The sequence below is a fragment of the Anthonomus grandis genome, chromosome 9, assembly GCF_022605725.1.
Source record: "Anthonomus grandis grandis chromosome 9, icAntGran1.3, whole genome shotgun sequence".
NCBI classification, from domain to species: Eukaryota; Metazoa; Arthropoda; class Insecta; order Coleoptera; family Curculionidae; genus Anthonomus; species Anthonomus grandis.
In genome coordinates, this window is record NC_065554.1 from 3760543 (window position 1) to 3778900 (window position 18358).

Here is an 18358-nt window from a genome sequence, read left to right on the forward strand (position 1 = left end):
GAACTCATCTGAAAACAAAATATTTTCTAAGAAAAATTTCCTAGCCGGCAACGCTGGTGATCGTAAAACATCAAAATATTATTTACTCCTTGAAAATTTTTAAAAGCAGAGTTTTTTGCAAAGTTTAATAAGTAAAAAGGATATTCTGTTAATAATTATAGTGCAATCTTTACCGGCTATTGAAGGCAAGTTCCATTCTTATGTTTTTACTTGTAAAACATTAAGTGCTTATTTGCATGTTTACTTTTTTTTGGCGGTGTTCATGCATATTTGTAATAACAATTATCTGGGATTCCGATTTCCACTGCTTACTGTGCAGCGAAACTTTTGGTGAACGCCTTGCAACGTTGCCAGATTGTGCTCAATTTCCTTGCATTAGAGAGAGCTCAACATGGCTCCGGATGTATATGTGGATACATGCTGCGAGTGTAGCGACAATTTAATTGTTAATAACAAGCAGATTAAATGCAGCGGTTGTTCGGCTAAGTCTCACGTGCAATGCTCTGGTATTAAGGATTCATGGTTAAAAATTGTTGTTGATACACCAAACCTGCATTGGCTGTGCAAAAAATGTAATGAAAATGTTACAAAGGCTTTTAAGGGCAACGAAGTCGATACTCAAAATACTATTTTGGAAATGAAGGTTTCCTGTTTGCAGCAGCAGCTTAAGTTAACGAATAGATTATTAAAAAACTCTGAATATACCATTAATTTGCAGAAAACAATTTTAGATTCCCTTGAGAGTAATGAATATAATAGCTTGAAAACTAAATTATTACCTAATAATAGTAGCACTTCTAACAAACCACCTAACAACAAATATAGCTATATCGTTAAAGCAAATTCTTCTGTCTTAATTGTTAAAAGTAACAACGAGAATACCAAGCAGGATGATGTTTTAAATGACATTACACATTCCGTTAATCCGGGTCAGATTAAAGCTTGCATAAACAATACAACGAAAATTCGTGGCGGAGTTGCAGTACACTGTCAAGACAATAGATCGCTGCAAACATGAAAAACTAGTTTAATTGCAAAAATGGGCAAAAATTTTATTATCAAATATTGATCAAGCTAAAAAATTTAATCCAAGATTAATCATAAAGGGAGTGCGTTTAGAAGGGTTAGATACACCAGACCAAATAATAGGCAACATAACGTCTTTAAATGATATCTCAGATTTAGCATCTGAAATCAAATATATTACCAAGTTAAAGCAACGCAATAACAAAATTGACCTTGTGATTGAAGCTTCCCCGGCACTTCGTAAGTGCCTTCTAGGAATAGGATCGGTTTTTGTGGGATGGAGCAAGTCAGTTGTGGAGGACTATCTGCATGTTATTAAATGTTTTCGATGTTGTGCATATGGTCACACCGTAAAAGACTGTCGCGAACAAAAAGACACTTGTCCCAAATGCGGAAAAAATCATTGAAATCAATTCAATCAATTGAAAGAATGTATTTCTGAAGAAAAAATGTGTATAAAATTTGTGTTAAATTAGGTTCTCAGAACAAACATAATGTAAAGTCTATCTCTACTAACCACTATAGCTTTGATAAAGATTGTCTTTCCTATCAGAAATATCTTTTAAAGCTTGGATCTCAAATTAATTACGAATAACTTTTTTTACTGGGATAAATAGCTATTTTTATGTTTTTTTTTATATTTATATTTTATAAGAAATGGCTAACAAACAATTAAATTCTTATTTAAATGTAGCCAATTTAAATATTAGATCTTTATTGCCAAGTTTTCCGGATTTTCTCAAATTTGTAAACGATAAATATGATATTTTGGGTATAAGTGAAACGTGGCTGAATGAAAATATATTAAGCAGTGCGGTTTCTATGCCAGGTTATAATTTTTTTAGAAAGGATAGATTAGACAGAGTTGGGGGTGGTGTTGGCATCTATGTCAGGTCAATGTTTCAGTGCGAAATTGTAAATATTAATGTTAATAATGTAAACTTTGAATTTATGCTCCTAAATGTTAAAATTGGTATACACAATATTGCAATACTTATAATATACAGGCCCCCTAAATCGAAAGCGTTTGAAATTATAAATTTCCTGGAAGTTGTTCCACATCTTTTAGTGACCTATGATTATTCAGTAATTCTCGGAGATCTAAATATTGATATGTTAAAACCTAATTCATTATATTCTATGCTTAACTCTTTTGGGTATGTACAATTTATAAATGAACCAACTGGTATAACAAATACTACCGCAACATGCTTAGATCCCATTTTTATCAATACTAAAGATATTTGTCATAAAAGTGGCACCGTTGTTTCAGGTTTAAGTGATCACAATCAAATACCTTTCTGCACTTTAAAATTAGTAGTTAAAAGACAAAAACAAAAATTTATAACCATCCGCAATTTTAAACATTTCAATGAGATATATTTTAGGATCGATCTATCACAGATTTACTGGGATAATATTTATTATCTTGAGGACATAAATAAGAAAGTTTAATATTTAGAACAAAATATTAATTATTTATTTAATATTCATGCACCCTACAGAACTATAAGAGTCAGTAAAAAGCCAGCTCCCTGGTTGACAGACACCTTAAGACTTATTTTAAAGGAACGTGATAAGGCTTTGACTAAATACAAAAATCACAAGTGTTTAGAAAATTGGAGATATTACACGGAGTGTCGTAATTTTGCGTTGGCATCAATAAGACGAGAAAAAGCTGCATATCTTGCAAGCTTGGAGAGTGACAAAACTGGTAAAAAACTTTGGAAAGGTCTAGAAACTTTAAATATTAAAACAACCAAGAATAATAACGAGCTGCCGTTTAATATATCTGATCCAAATCAAATAAATGATTTTTTTGTAAGTGTTTTTAATAAATCTGATAAATGTGTAAACAAAATTAACTTCTACTCCAGTATTAAATTTACCGAGGATAATTTTCATTTTTCTTTAGTAGACCAAAGTACTGTTGAAAAAACTATAAAAAATATTAGGTCCAATGCCTCTGGTGTGGATAACATAACTCGACGTATGTTACACTTATGTCTCCCTGATATACTGGATCATGTCACTCATATTATAAATTGTTGTTTGGAGGTAGGATATTTTCCTACGGCCTGGCGTGAATCAGTGGTCTGTCCGATTCCCAAATCCTCCAGTCCTGAAAGTATTCAAGATTTGCGTCCGATAAGTTTGCTTCCCGTAATCTCCAAAGTTCTCGAAAGAATAGTCTATATGCAGCTGTCATCATTTTTAATGTCAAATAATATCCTCCCTTCCCATCAATCTGGTTTTAGGAAACATCATAGTACAGCTATTTCACTTCTAAACGTCACCGATAATATCATGCGAGCTCTTGACAAAAAGATTTCAGCCATTATGATAGCCCTTGATTTTTCGAAAGCATTTGATGTCATCGATCATGATTTGCTTGTAGCGAAACTGAAATATTATGGCTGTAGTGAGGTTGTTTTGTCCTTTTTTAAAACTTACTTATGGCGTAGAACCCAGAAAGTGAGGGTGAATAATGAATATTCTGCTTCGAAAAACATTATTTCTGGTGTCCCACAAGGGTCGATCCTAGGCCCATTATTATTTCTTATATATACTTCAGATTTACCCGGTCTAGTTGAAGATTCTGAAATACATCAGTATGCTGATGACACTCAATACATACATTATTTTGACTCTGCTAATTTTGATAATGTGGCTGATACTATTAACGCTGATCTGAACGTAATAAATCAATTTTTAAAAGAGCATAACCTTGTCATTAATCCTAATAAAACAAAAATGGTTTTGTTTTCAAACTGAGGATCACATAAAAATATAATGGAAACTGTTCACATTCAATTGGATAACGAAACTATTTTGTTCTCTGATACTGTGAAGGTTCTGGGACTTACAATAGACAATTCTTTAAGGTTTAAGGAACGTGTTAATACTCTTCTGCAGAGGTGTTATTTACGCATGCGTATGCTTTATACCAATAAACACATTTTAAATTTTAAAACTAGGAAAAAACTTGTAGTGGCTCTTGTTTTATCTATTCTAAATTACTGCCTTATAGTTTATTATCCTTGCTTAGACCAAATAAATCGTTACCGCCTGCAACGCGTGCAGAATACTTGCTGTAGATTTATTTTTAACCTCGGAAAGTTTGATCATGTATCAGACTCTATATTTCAGTTGAGGTGGTTAACGCTACCTTACCTATTCAAATTCTTCACTTCTACTTTTCTTTATCGATTATATATTAGTCAAAGACCTGAATATCTTTTTGAAAAGTTAATACCAAGAAACCAGGTTCACACTCGAAATATAAGATACAATATCTTGACCATGCCGCACCATTCCACGGCTCTATTCGAGCGATCTTTTACTTATAATGCCGTTAAGTTCTTTAATACTTATAAACCAATATTTAATACTTCGTTAAATGTGTATAGGAAATATTATAAACTGTTGTTTTTAAATCAATCCAAAATATAGTCTTGTGTTCTAGAAGATAAATACTTTATATATACTTGTTTCTTTTTTTGTTTTTTTTCTCGTTTTCTCCATTTAAACTGTGAATGTTAGGAAGGTTAAGAGTTAAAGAGTAGCTTTAAGCTAATCTTCGCCTTCTTGGCAATGTAGTATTAAGTAATATTGTAAGATTAATATTGCTTTTTTTTTAATAAAGACATATTATTATTATTATTATTATTATTATTATTATTATTATTATTATTATTATTATTATTATTATAAATTTTATTTCCATTGGACTTTTTCATCATGGTTTCACAAAATGCCAAACTTCGCCACTGATCTTTAGGAAACACCTCCTGAGTTTTGGAATTTTTAAAACATTTTTTTATTTATTTAGAAAATATACAATATAAACATGTGTATAATCCTATCCTAAGTCGAGAAGAAATTCCATCTTTACCAGGGGCACAATTATTTTTTAAACTTTTAATATGATTAATAAGTTTATTTCATGTGACTGGAGTGAGTGACATAGAATTTGGTATATTGTAGGAGTTACCCACATCAGATTTTTCCAACCATTTTTCTCCCACATTTGCGAAGTACTTGTTACAGTAATTGGTTAGTTCCAGTTTGTCTGAAATTATTACGTCATGTTCATTTGCTATAGCCATTTCAGCGTTAGTCTTAGTCTTTTTTTCATTTGCGGCATCTTTTATTATTTTATAGATTTGTCTAGTATTATTCATATTGTCCAATATCTGGTTTTTATAGTAATGAGTTTTATCTTGATAAATTGTTTTGTTTAAAATGTTATGTGCGATATGTGGAGTATTTTTGTCTGAGATTTTGGTTATTTCTATTTTTAAGAGTTTTTTTTTTAGTTTGTCTATGTTTGATTGAACATATAATACCATATGTATTCCGAGGTTTAATTTTTTTATATTTTTTATGATAACAAGTTTTTGTTGTTTTACAGTTTTTATGTCATATACTAAAAGTTTTAAAAAACTTATTATAAGCCAACTTTGCATCCTGAGCAACTGTTACATGTTCCCAGGTTTCATTTTCCAGTGATTGAAGAAACTGATCAATATATGAGATATAGTTTTGATGTTCTAATGTTGGTGTTTGTTGCTTTTCATCTATGTCAAGCCATATGTCCAAATAAAGGGGAAAGTGGTCTGTTAAATCAGTTTCCAGAACAATACCATTATAGTTAAGATTGTTAGTCCTTAACTTGTTTTTAATAAAAATATCGTCTATACAGGTTTGAGTGTCTGATGTTACTCTAGTAAATGATTTAATACAAGGTTTAAATCCTAACAAAGACAATACTGATAAATATCTATTAACAGAGGGATTCGTTGGTTTGAGAATATTAAAATTTATGTCTCTTAGAAAAACGCTAAAATTATCATTACTGTTATTCATGTTTGATAAATGTCAATCAATCAATCAATCAATTTATTAATGCCAATATACAAAATAGTATTCACACAAGTCAAGAATTACAAAGTTAAAAAATAGGGTGACTGTTTATAAAAATTGATAATAAAATTTTTCCTAAAACACTACATAAAACTCGTTAAAACCAAAACACAATGATTGATATACATACTATGAATAATACACAAACACAATATGTCTTAAATAAAAAGCAATATATAGGTACTCAATATCACAGATAGAATGTGAAGTTTAAAAACTCTTCAGTTGAATAGAAGGCATTAGAGACTAGAATTTGTTTTATTTTATTCTTAAAACGTTCCAAATCTAAATCCACATAGTCGGTAGGATATTATATAACAGTCGGTAGCTTTATTATATAACTTAACAGCTAGAAATCCGGGACCACTCTGACACCTTGTTAAGCGTTAGTAAATTGGAACTAGCCTATTTATGTTTCTAGTACCATAGTTGTGTATATCACCATGTACTTTATACCGATCCCTATTCCTGTGTACCCATTAAAGATTTTCCAATAAATATACGGAAGGTAGGGTAAGTATTCCCTTCATAGAGAAAACAGATCTACAATCCTCCCTGCAACCCAGCCTACCCAAAATTCTGATTGCCCTTCTTTGTAGTGAAAACCACCTTTTTGTTTGTGAGGCATGACCCCTTAAGCCAGATTCAGATAAACATCCAGCTAGGCGACGAAGGGCACATATAGATGTTTTTAGCCTTCCGGCAACAATATTAATGTGGGAATGCCAGTGAAGTAGAGGATCCAATAAAACTCCCAGAAACTCAATAGAAAAATCCTTTGATATGTCAGCTGGTAGTAAAAATAACTTTGTTGGTCTTGTCTGCGTTGAGATGCAATCGGTTCATGTTAAACCATTCCTGAATTCCCCCCTGCAATACTCTCAATTTCCTCTCTACGGTCTGAAGAGTATCTTCGGCACATGCCACTGTTGTGTCATCAGCAAAAATCATTTATATAGATCAAAAAGAGGATAGGCCCCAAAACAGATCCTTGAGGAACACCTATGGTTATCCCACTTTTTGCTGATGACACCATCTGATCACCATCTGATCTCTATTGGCCAGATAGGAAGCAAGAAGTTTAATGTGGGACTGAGTCCATATTTAGAAAGTTTTTGCAGCAATATGTTATGGAGAACACAGTCGAACGCCTTGCTCAGATCGCAGAACAAGACACTGCCATATTGCAAGTTATTAAAAGCATTTAACAAGTAATCAACTAAGTCTAAAATGGCCATAGTGGTACTTTTACCCTTCCTGAAACCAAATTAGCTGGATGTGAAAAGATTGTAACCCTCAAAAAATTTCACAAGTTGAGCAGTAATACATTTTTTAAAGATTTTTGAGATTATGGGCAACAAGGAGATAGAGCGGTAGTTCTCGGGCCTATCAGAATCACCCTTTTTAAAAATAGGTATTACCTTGACTGATCCGAGCACACCTGGAAAAGTGTTCTCCCTGAAGCATCTGTTTATTAGGTTTGTTACTAGAGCTATGATAATGTTTTTAACAGACTTAATCAATTTGACATTTAGCCCATAGATGTATTGACTAGTCTTATTTTTTAAGCCATCAATAATCTCTCTTACTTCTATGAATGATACAGGAGAGAAAGAGAACACATTCTCCGGCATACCAAGAAGAGACTTTGAATGGGGTCACCCTGCGACAGTGGAATGTCTCTAACAGTATCATGGGCAATACATGAAAAGAAATTATTGAAATCGTCAGCCCTCAAAGTACTTTCATGAGATTTTTCTCGTTTTTGACGTACCTACACTACTATTAACAACTTTCCATACGGCCCTAGTTGGATTAGAAGCTGATGAGATGAATTTATCATTCGCTTTTATTTTTGCCTCCTGTATAGCAGCTCTATAAACTTTTTGAAAGTCCTTAAACTCCCCCTCAAAATTTCTGTTTTTGTACTGTCGAGACACTCCACTCAGCAGCCGTAGATGATCCCGCATGGCTTTTAGGTTATTGTCAAACCAAGTTATTGTATTTCTCTGATCGGTCTTCACCGATCATTGAAAAGAGTATATGCTTTTTCTAGAGAAGATAGAAATATTTTGAAACAGTCATTGACAGATATACTCTCCTCCGTCATAAAATTCCAGTTATATGAGGAAACCAGTTCAAAGAAATATACCTCTTTGGGTCACAGGGCTACATACCTTATGGTGGTGCAGAGTCCCACCAATAATACTCTTAACGATCACTTCGAGCTCCTGTCCAAGATGATCTGATATCCCAATATCGAACACACTGGATTTAAAGGAATCACTACTGAAATTTATAAAAATGTTGTCCAGACAAGCTCCAGCCTTTGTATGGTCTGTTATAGTTTGTTTAAAACCATAGCTCCCCATGATGTCAGAAAGGTGAAGGAACTTCTGCTGATCAGTATTGAAGTGGACATTAAAATCTCGTACAAAAATTTTTTTTTATGTATACCAATATTATTTATAATTGATTCAATTGAATTTAGGAATTGTTGGAAATTTCCTGATGAAGACCTATATATGGCTAAAACATTATTATATTTAAGTCATTTAAAAATGCTGCACAACATTCAAAACATGTTTACATCATAATATGTTACTTTAAAACAATTCTTAGTATATATACCTACTCCCCCACCATTAAAGGTTGCTTTCGAGTATATGCTAGCTTGTTTGTAACTACCAAGCTGTAGAACTTCTGCTTCTTCCTGTTTAAACCAATGTTCCGAGAGACAAACAATATCAAATGACTTGTCTTCTAAGAACGCCTCAAGCATTTGGGCTTTATTTCTTACAGATCGGGTGTTTATATGCTTGATTTTTATTGTTTTTGAGGGTGTACTCTTGCCTTTGGGTTTTGGCGCTAAAGGTTCTGATAAAGGTTTACAATAATTCCCTGTGGCCACACAGACGCAGACATGTAATCCTTTTTCTTCTCTAGTGGGACTATCAATTTAAAAGAACTCTATCTTTTTTCTTTGGTAGTTTTCATCTTTTCACAGAAACATTGGTCTCTCAAATTTTGACTTTCCAAAAAGTTCAAAATATTTTCCTCCTTTGTACTTGGATCCAGGCCAGAAACAAATAGAGTGGTTGTTTTCTGAGCCGCCTTTAGCACAGAATCTGCTTTATTTGACCTCTAATGGGATCGGGACGTGGGGTTGCATGGACCACTGTCTTGTTGTTTAACCTTTTTGGTTTTTTCCTAATTTCTGTCCATTCGGTGTCTTTTTGTTGTCAACGTTTTTGTTTACGTTAGCTTCATTTTGTGAAATTTTATTTCCATCGGTGGCGGTGCCGCCATTTAGGTTTGATTCTGCGGACTGTTGGCTTCCTGAACTTGTAGCGACATCACGCGGCGTCTTGGGACAACTCTCGGAGAAAGCGAAAGTGGCGACTCCGTGTGTGGCCGGCGAAAAGTTTGGAGTTGGAATCTGCGCTTGGGTTTGCGGAAATAGGAGGGTTTGTTTACCTGGTCGTATAACCTCATTTTCCTGTGTTTTTAGCTGCTTTTCCAAAAAACTAGCTTTTTCTCTCCACAACTGGTTGTTTTCCTCCAAAAGACGATTTTTATCTTCAAGTTCTGCTACAAGCTTCTTGAGGTAGATGATTTCAACATCCTTATATCTGAACGTCAGACAGGAACAAGTCATCATTTGATGCTAGAAACCTATAACATGACTTAATCGCAAAATTTACCCTATTTAAAACAAAAGTAGTAGTACTAATGCATACTTTACTAAGGAGAAAAGTAGTATGTAAGACACTAAAATTAATACGCCTATTTAAAAAAAGCAAAACATCATTTTGATTAATTCTACTATTGTCCATAACAATTAGATCCAAATTCTTAGGATTAAAACCCTCAAGAAAAATTAAAAACTGATTAAAATTTTTTTGAACACTATGGATATTTATATGGACAACCCTAAGTAGATGTTTCTTATGCTTTATGACCTTAAAAAATTCTAAGTCACTAGCAGCATGTGAAATATTATATTTTGTTTTAAATATGTTATTGGATTTTATGCAATTTTGACACTTTTATTTGGGTTTGTACAGTTATTTGGATCCTCATGGCCCTCTGAACAATTGATATAATTGACTTTAATGGTACAAGATGAGCTTCTGTGATAAAAACTTTGGAACTTGTAACATCTAAGAACAGTTACATCTTCAAAAACCATTAGACTTTGCCAGCCAATGAAAAGTTGGTCTAACCTCATTAACTTATTAAACAGTCCACCTGAACATTCAGGGAATACAATTGTCGGTCCTTTGTTCCTAATTTGTTTTAGAAATGTAACAGAGATTTTGTATTCTCCCATTATCCAGCTGTTTTGTTTTCTTAAAGTTGATTCAATATGATTTTTATTTAAACTGCCCTTATATCCAACAATCTTAATTCTAGTTAGTTTCATTTTAGGAGTATCTATAGTGTACTTATTTCCCAGTAATTCCTTAGCTGCTTCTTTAAGTATTTCAGTTTCTTCTTTAGTTGAGCATTGAATTATTAAATCCTCGCCTAGCAGTGCATATGTTTTTTATCCCCAAATTTAAGTTACCTGGATGTATTCTCGTTAGGATTTCGTCCTGAGTTTTCTTAGAATCTTGATTTGCATTTGGTGTAAAAATTCATGGCGAAATATTTATTATTGGTTTTTTTGGGGTACCCTATCCAATATTTCTGTATATGTAGGTTTTTAGCAATTAAACAATAAAACACGTTTTTGTAGAGGTATACATCTTAGTTTAGCTTAACTTCCAAAAACACTCCATTTGTATCCATGTTTTTTTCCAAATACTTGTCACAGTTTTATAGTGCATACCCAATTCCTCTCCAACACTTCTGCTCGATCGTGTTGAATCCAAAACTAAAGCACTAAAGTTCCTGGACCTTTTCAATAGGTAGTTCTTTAGTTTTGATGTGACAATTTCTATTGCAGTATGCAATCACACAGCAAAATGAGGTCTAAAATAGGATCAAACGATTGGAATCCGCCGTGCCGCTTATCAACCAGAAAACGAGAAGCGGTGTTGCCATTTATAATGCATGTGTATAATGCCTAATCTTTTATTTTCAAATCTATACAGGGTGTCCGGAAAAAGGAGGCCAATCCGCCGGCTACATATAGGGTGGACCAAAATAATGCGACTTTGGTCATGCCATTTTTTAATTGGGCGCTCGGTATTCAATATACAGGGCGTCAAAATAAGAAATATAACATCGTTTTTTTGAACTAAGTCGAGTATTTCATAAGATATTAAATTAAAATTTGGTGTGAGGGGGTTTTTTGGAACGAGAAATTGAATTCCGTTCACGGATTTGATATACCTTGCAGAGGGCGCCACTTGTAGTATATTGCATGTGTTAAAAATACCAAAACTTTTTTGTACCCCTGTATAATAAAGTTCTAGTAAAAAATCTAATTATCCAATCTTTTCTTGTAAAAAAAGTATTCTTAGTAAATGTAAGGTCTGGCGAACGTGGTGGCCACGGAACAGAAGCATCTCGACCCTGACCAATCCAGCGATTAAGAAATACTTGATGTAAATAGTTCCTATATCCCATTTATAGCAAAATGAGCCGGAGCACCGTCGGGTTGAAACCAAAGATTTTGTCTTAAATTTAAAGGCAAATCATCAAGTATTTCTTGTAGAAACAGAAATGAATCAGCAGTCAAATTACCTGGTAAAACGACAGGTCCTAAAAGAAAGTTATCCAAAACACCTGCCCACACATTTAGTACACGGAAATTGGCAAAAATAGAAGAAAAAAATTATAATAACCTGATATTTTCTGAATAAATAGTTTATAATAGTAGCAATACAGGATCGAAAAGTTCCCAACCTTAACTGGTGAGCTTCATCCCCTTTTTCACACTTATAATGACACCGTGCTGGTTTGCCAATAATATCTTGGAAGCGCGATGTTCTACGACAAAAACAGAGGAATTAAAAAATATTCAGAATTAAATTTTCTATAAAACTGCTCCTATTGATCGTCTGCAAATTATGATGGGTTTTCACGTTAATCGACGGCAAACTTGGGGGTAGGTAACAAAAACGTTGCCGCACCATCCAGGAGGTAGAGTTTGTCGGCGCGTTTTTTTTTAAGTGGTGTCCCCAGTAGGCCTAGTCCACTTTTGAAGGCATTTATTCTTGCTCCAATTCACTTTCGTCGGTCCTATCCGCATTATAGCATCCTTGTCCGTGACAGTTCCTACACATAAGCGAACATCTTAAACCAACCTTGAAACATCCGCATCGCTTTCGATTTGATGATTTACTGACGTTTCGTTTTTTTCTGCTTGAGTATATAGTATAATAGTGCAAGAGTAAATATTTCGCCAGCTCCATTAATATCCTCTTTAGTAGCATTTGGTTTGTTGAAGGTTTTAACTACTTCCTGCAAATTTCCTTCAGAATTTAATAAATGTATAGTTTGGAGTTTGCCTTTTCCAAAAAAAGCAGACGTTGTCTCACTTCCACTAAATGCATGAGCAAAAAGAACTGCTTCTTTTGCATTCTTAAGGACATTTGACAACTGTAAATCTTTAGAGCTATAAATTCTTGCTTTTATATTACCTTGGGCCTCCCTTATTAGTCTAATACTAAGAACTATAATTGTATCAGTATCATCATTCGCAGTCACAGTTTGTATCTTTTCATTTTGCAAGGTGTGAACTATTTGGGAAATAAATCGTTCTTTGTTGGCAAGGCTGCTTAATAATTTTTCTTTAGGGTCTGTAATGGTCGTATTTTCATCAAAAATAACAGCCGAAGATGTTCTGGTTAAAATTCTCTGTTGGCGTTCGATACTTTTTGTGCTGGTAGGATTATTAGCGTAACCATCGAAAATAATTGTAACTTTTTTCCCATAATGCCGCCTAACAAATTGAACGTATGTGCTGTAAACATCCTTAAATGTACCCTGACTCGGCCATACAACACGATGAATTAGATTTCCTCCATCAATCACATACTCACAGTAGGTACATACTCACAGGAGACATCAATCGGACATTCTGGTACGAATCTGAAAACTTGAAATAATGATGACTTTTTAGTTTTTCTCATCAGTCGTTCTTCATTAAATATAGATAAAGGCACCGCTGCAAGTTCAAAGGCAAAACATTGTTTCAATTCATGTGCTGTGCGCACAGTGCATACTATTCTTTGAAATAATTGAGTAGAATCAACCTGTATTATGTCTTTATCTTTGGTTTTCGATAAGGTATCTATGAATGCTAATGGTTTAACCATGTTATTACACTTTAACTTGAATGTACCAAACGTATCGATTAAATACCGTATTTAACATAATTAAGATTTAATTTTTTTTCAACCCTACATTTTAAAATTAATTAATATACAAACTCATAAAAATATCGACACACATCATAGAATCTTTTTTGTAGAGAATTTTGTGGCAAAACTTTTTCTATACCTATGTTTTTTCCCTAAGATCAAGCGTTTAAAAGATATTCAAAAAATAACAGTGCAATGTCCCTAAAGGGGGTGAAATGGGGATGAAGCTTACTTCTTAGGGGTAGGAACTTTTTTGATATATATTCTTACACATATAAACTAACTATCCTGAAAATTTCAGCTTTTTATAAATTTTTTATTCTATTCCACATAAATCTGACTAATTTTTGTGTACTAATTGGCTTTAAAATTTACTTGATAGTGTATCTCAACTATGGCCCTAGGTTTCTCTTCAGCCCATATGTGTGCGTTATGGATATTTATCATGTCGTTTCTCGTGAACGTAGCTTCGTCAGTAAACAGAATCGCCCTTATAAAATCCACATTTCTATTATTCATTTCACATAACCATCTACAAAAACCAAGTCTTTCCTCGGGATCGTCGGGTAAAAGACCCGGTTCTTTTTTGAGGATGAAATGGGTAAAGTTGTTGACTCCGTAAAATATTATGTGTCTCGGTTTTCCCAGTATTTCTCATCTGTTGAGCCAAAACCCTAGTTTGGTGATTCTTCGACAATTCTTAAAATTTCTTCCTCTTGCCCTGGTTGAACCGTCTTTCGCTGAAACTTCCAGTCTCTCTTAGGCGGTTAATCAGATTTAAAAAATATTTTCTTTTGGGAAAATATTTTTTTACAAGAAAAGGCGCACAAGGCGCCCCCTGCTAGGTATAGCGAATCCGTGAACGGATTTCTATTTCTCGTTCCAAAAAACCCCCTTACACCAAATTTAAATTTAATACCTCACATACTTACATAAAAAAACCGATTTTATATTTCTCATTTTGACGCCCTGTATATTGAATACCGAGCGCCCAATTAAACAATCGCATAACGAAAGTCGCAATATTTTGGTCCACCCTATATGTGGCCGGCGGATTGGCCTCCTTTTTCCGGACATCGACATTTTTCTAAAATTTTGATATTGATTGACAAACTCAAGTTTTTTGGGCTCGGTTTAATCCGAATATTTTTAAAAGATACCAACGAAATTGTTAGATTTTTTATTACTTGGTAGGTCCAGTATAGTACCCTATACTTTTTAGTCGGCTACGTTAATAATTTTAAAACTACCAAAATTGGATGGTTGGAATTCTTTTTCGCCCCGTATCTTCCAAACCAAGCGTCCTATCAAAAATCATGAAAGGACAAAATATCCTTAGAATAGTCCAAGGAAAAATCCCTTAAATTTCTGCGGCATGTTGACTAAACACTCTGTATAAATAGATTTAAAGTTCATAATTTAAGATGTTTTGCATTTTATTGTGGGGGAAACGACAACCTCGCTTAACTTATATTAATTATATTTACAGAAGATGCAATAAATATACTGGGTATTTTTAAGGATGACCATCCAATCTGGATCTTGGGACTGCTTTTGGGACCAGCTTTAGCTTCTGGTTTTCATGTTATACTTCAAACTGGCCTTAAATTTGCCAGTGTAACCAGCTATGTTTTAGAATTGGCTGTAAATGTTGGGTAAGCTTGTAATTTTTATAAAAACAATTTTATTTGTTGATAGCTATGCGAGTTGGAACAAATTTTAATTAAAACTGAGTTGATTTTAGTGCACGATTCTATTGTTTATCAAAAATAAAAAATAGTGTAGTAGTTCTAATTTCACCTGATTAACCATAAAAATGATAAAAGATGAAAGCGTTCCAACCGAAAGACTGCTTCATGCAGTTGGGAATTGGGATCAGTTTTACAAGTTAGATCAAAACCCACATGTTATAATCGTTATTTTCTTTGTGTTTTGAGTAATCGTAGATTTTAGTGTTGTATGTATTTTTTAGTTTATTGTAATTAGTTATTTGAGTTTCTTGGTAGGATAATATTTTAGTTTTTTTTGTTGCTGTTATTAAGATGGCTTTTTGCGGATTATTTGAGATAGACGATGAATTATCGGTAAGTAATTCCAATGAGGAACCAGTGAATTTGCGCATAAAGGCTTATATTCAGGGCCAAAGAATTATTTTATACTTTTTAAGGGATTAGTTGGATAAATGGTAAAAAAAAATCCAAGCTTTTTAATTTTTTAATTACCAAAAACTAAGAGGAGTTATGGTTAAAATTAAAAATTAAATGGGAACATTTAAATATACTTACTTTTTTTAATTCTAACCTTAACTCCTCATAGCTTTAATATGCTTATTTAATTTGCTAATTGTTGATCTTTTTTTTCCCACTGTATAACATACCATTTTGACTTGTCTATAAATGTTTTTACTATGTTTTTTTTTAAATTTTGTAGTGCCCTGAAGAAGGCCTAATATAGACCGAAACGTTGCCAATTAAAGAAAAAAATTGAAAAGCTTGGATTTTTTTTGACTATTTATCCAACTAAACCCTTAAAAATTAAAAAAAAATGGACTAGGTTATTAAAACAACACACAAAATTATTTTAACCATTTTCAATCGTCCTAGACAAGAAAGTCAGGATGTGTCAGAATATTTTAACAATTATCTTTAATTTTCGTCATATCATTTAGTAATAAAGAGGATAGGGGCAGAAGGCAACCAAAAGCTTATAAAATTTCATATGAGCTTTAAATCATAAACATATATTAATTGGTGTGACAATTTGTCTTGCTTGGTTTTCAAGAATATTTGAAAACCAAGCAAAAACCAAGCATAACTCCCTTTTCTAATCTTAGTCGCTTTATTTCATGAGCGACACAACTCTGCTGGTGACAGAGATTTTATTTTTTTACAGTTAGTTAATTTGTTGCACTTTTAAGTGAGGATAAAGGCACCTCACAATACTTTTTATTGTAGCAGAGATTCTAATAAAAGTGTTTTGTGTTGTGAATAAGTATACCAAAAGTTTACTGTGGCCGTTTTGTATTTAAAGTTGAACAAAGTAGCGATATCTAGTGTCATATGTTGTTACTACTGTGTTTGTCCACTATGCGCATGTCACTCTGTAACGGAGTTAAGTTGCAGTATTAAATATATTATTATATTGCGTATGAGCGTAAACAAGTTGTTTTCTTTCATCTCGCTTTAAGTTGCGTTTTATTTCGGGTTAAACTGTAAAAAGTCTGTTTTATAACATCATTTTGAAACATTAAATTTTAAAGATACAAACTGCTAATAACTTAAAAAAAAACTTTTCAACTAAACGCCTAGACAAAATTATCGCACCACTGATTATTTTGTCAAGAAAATTTAAATAAAAATAAATATCAGTTAAAACAGTTATACAGGGTGTCTCGGTTCATGTGGGAAATCTCTTGGTTCAGGTAGAACATCGAAAAATAATACCGAACGTTCCTATAAAAAAAACATACAGGCCTTCTTTACGAAGATACAGCCTTCTAAAGGACGCTGCTGGAAATTGGTTTTTCATAAATTACTTTTAAACTAGAATTTAATAAAAATTAAACCTCTTAAAATGACATCCTTAAAATACATTTACCTTGTTTACTTTACCAGGGGCGGACTAGGTTGTACACTTTAATGCGTATATTTTTAACACCCTGTATGTTAAAATCTAAAAAAAATAAATTTGGATACCTTGAACCCTAGGCTAAAAAAAGGTACTTGGTCCGTCCACATTTAGTTTGTGAACGTCCAAATAGTTTAATTTTTTTCTTCTTATAATATTTCTTTGTTTTTCTCTCCAAATTAAAACTACCATTTCATTTAATTTAATTGTCTCCTTTTATTATAACCAATTTAATTAATATTTTTATATTTAAGTCTTAACAACAAAACTAAAATTAACTTAAACAACAAATCCGCGCGTGTACGATAGCCTTTAAATTTCTAAAGTCTTTTGGTTTGTGCTGAATGGAGACCAGAGAGAAGACGACCATTCCTTGTTAGCACTTTATCATCGCGCATTGATTGCAGTGTCGTGATCTATACGTTTATTTCCGCAACTGTTGTCTTAATCTTACCGCATCACAGACCGTGATTTGCAGGCCCCCTGAAGCTGGATACAGACACCTTAAGGTAAGGATCTTTAAAGGCTGGTTTTTCGACCTTTCCCCATTTACTTTTAATCATACAAATACAGTCCACTTTAAATCTCTAACTGAATTGTCTAAATCCAGTTTGTGCTTAACTAAAAAGATAACTAACAACTTTACAAAAGAGAAACAAAAGAAAAAGTTCTTTTTTTCTTACCAGACCAACCAGTACTCTTGTTCATTATCGATAAAATGAACCGTTTTGGAGAAAAAAATAATAAACGAGCCAATGTTTATTTTTTTATTTTCTTTAAATGAGATAAGTAGGCTAGTTATTTAAAGAACAGAGAAATTTCGATGTAAGTCATTTAATTTAAAATAATACATGTTCCTAAAAATACAGTGGTGTCCTAAAAAATACTTTTACAAAATAATAAAAAAAACCTATGATGTGTGTATGTTTTTAAATTAGAAAAAACAACTTACAAAAAAATGCCAAAAACCAAATATGTAAACAAAAGTTAAATTCTTCAATACGAGCAATAAACAATTAATTATTAAAAATTTCATAAGTAGGTTCGACGTGGGCTCCACGAACTCTAACACATTCGCGGGCACGACGAATCGAGGACTGCTGCACTCGCCACAATAACCCAAGATTGTTTTTTATATTATCAAAATGAAATGTAATTCTTTGGAGCAATTCTTCCCGAGTATCGACTGGGGTGGAATACACCAAGGTTTTGAGGTGACCCCATAGATAAAAATCTAATGGCGTTAGATCGGGAGACCGAGGAGGCCAAGCAACAGGTCCTCCTCTACCTATTCAACGGTTTTCAAAAGTATTATTTAGGTGGTGTCTTACAGCAAGGCTAAAATGGGGTGGGGCTCCATCATGCATAAAATACATATCTCGGCGGGTTGCAAGGGGCAAATCTTCTAATAAATCTGGAAGATTGTTCTGGAGAAACTCCAAATAAAGTTCTCCGTTTAAACG

The 18358-nt window shown here is 33.1% G+C and overlaps 1 protein-coding gene across 4 annotated transcripts in view; it reads left to right on the top strand.

Moving 5' to 3' along the window:
* The window catches only part of LOC126740736 (uncharacterized), a 112195-nt gene that overhangs the window by 23129 nt on the left and 70708 nt on the right, over positions 1–18358 (top strand). For 2 of the 4 annotated variants that reach the window (XM_050446894.1, XM_050446891.1), the window contains exon 4: positions 14758–14923. In XM_050446894.1, the coding sequence (XP_050302851.1) occupies positions 14758–14923 (166 nt within the window). The remainder of the gene's footprint in view (positions 1–14757; positions 14924–18358) is intronic. The other 2 variants (XM_050446892.1, XM_050446893.1) reach the window with 1 other exon arrangement.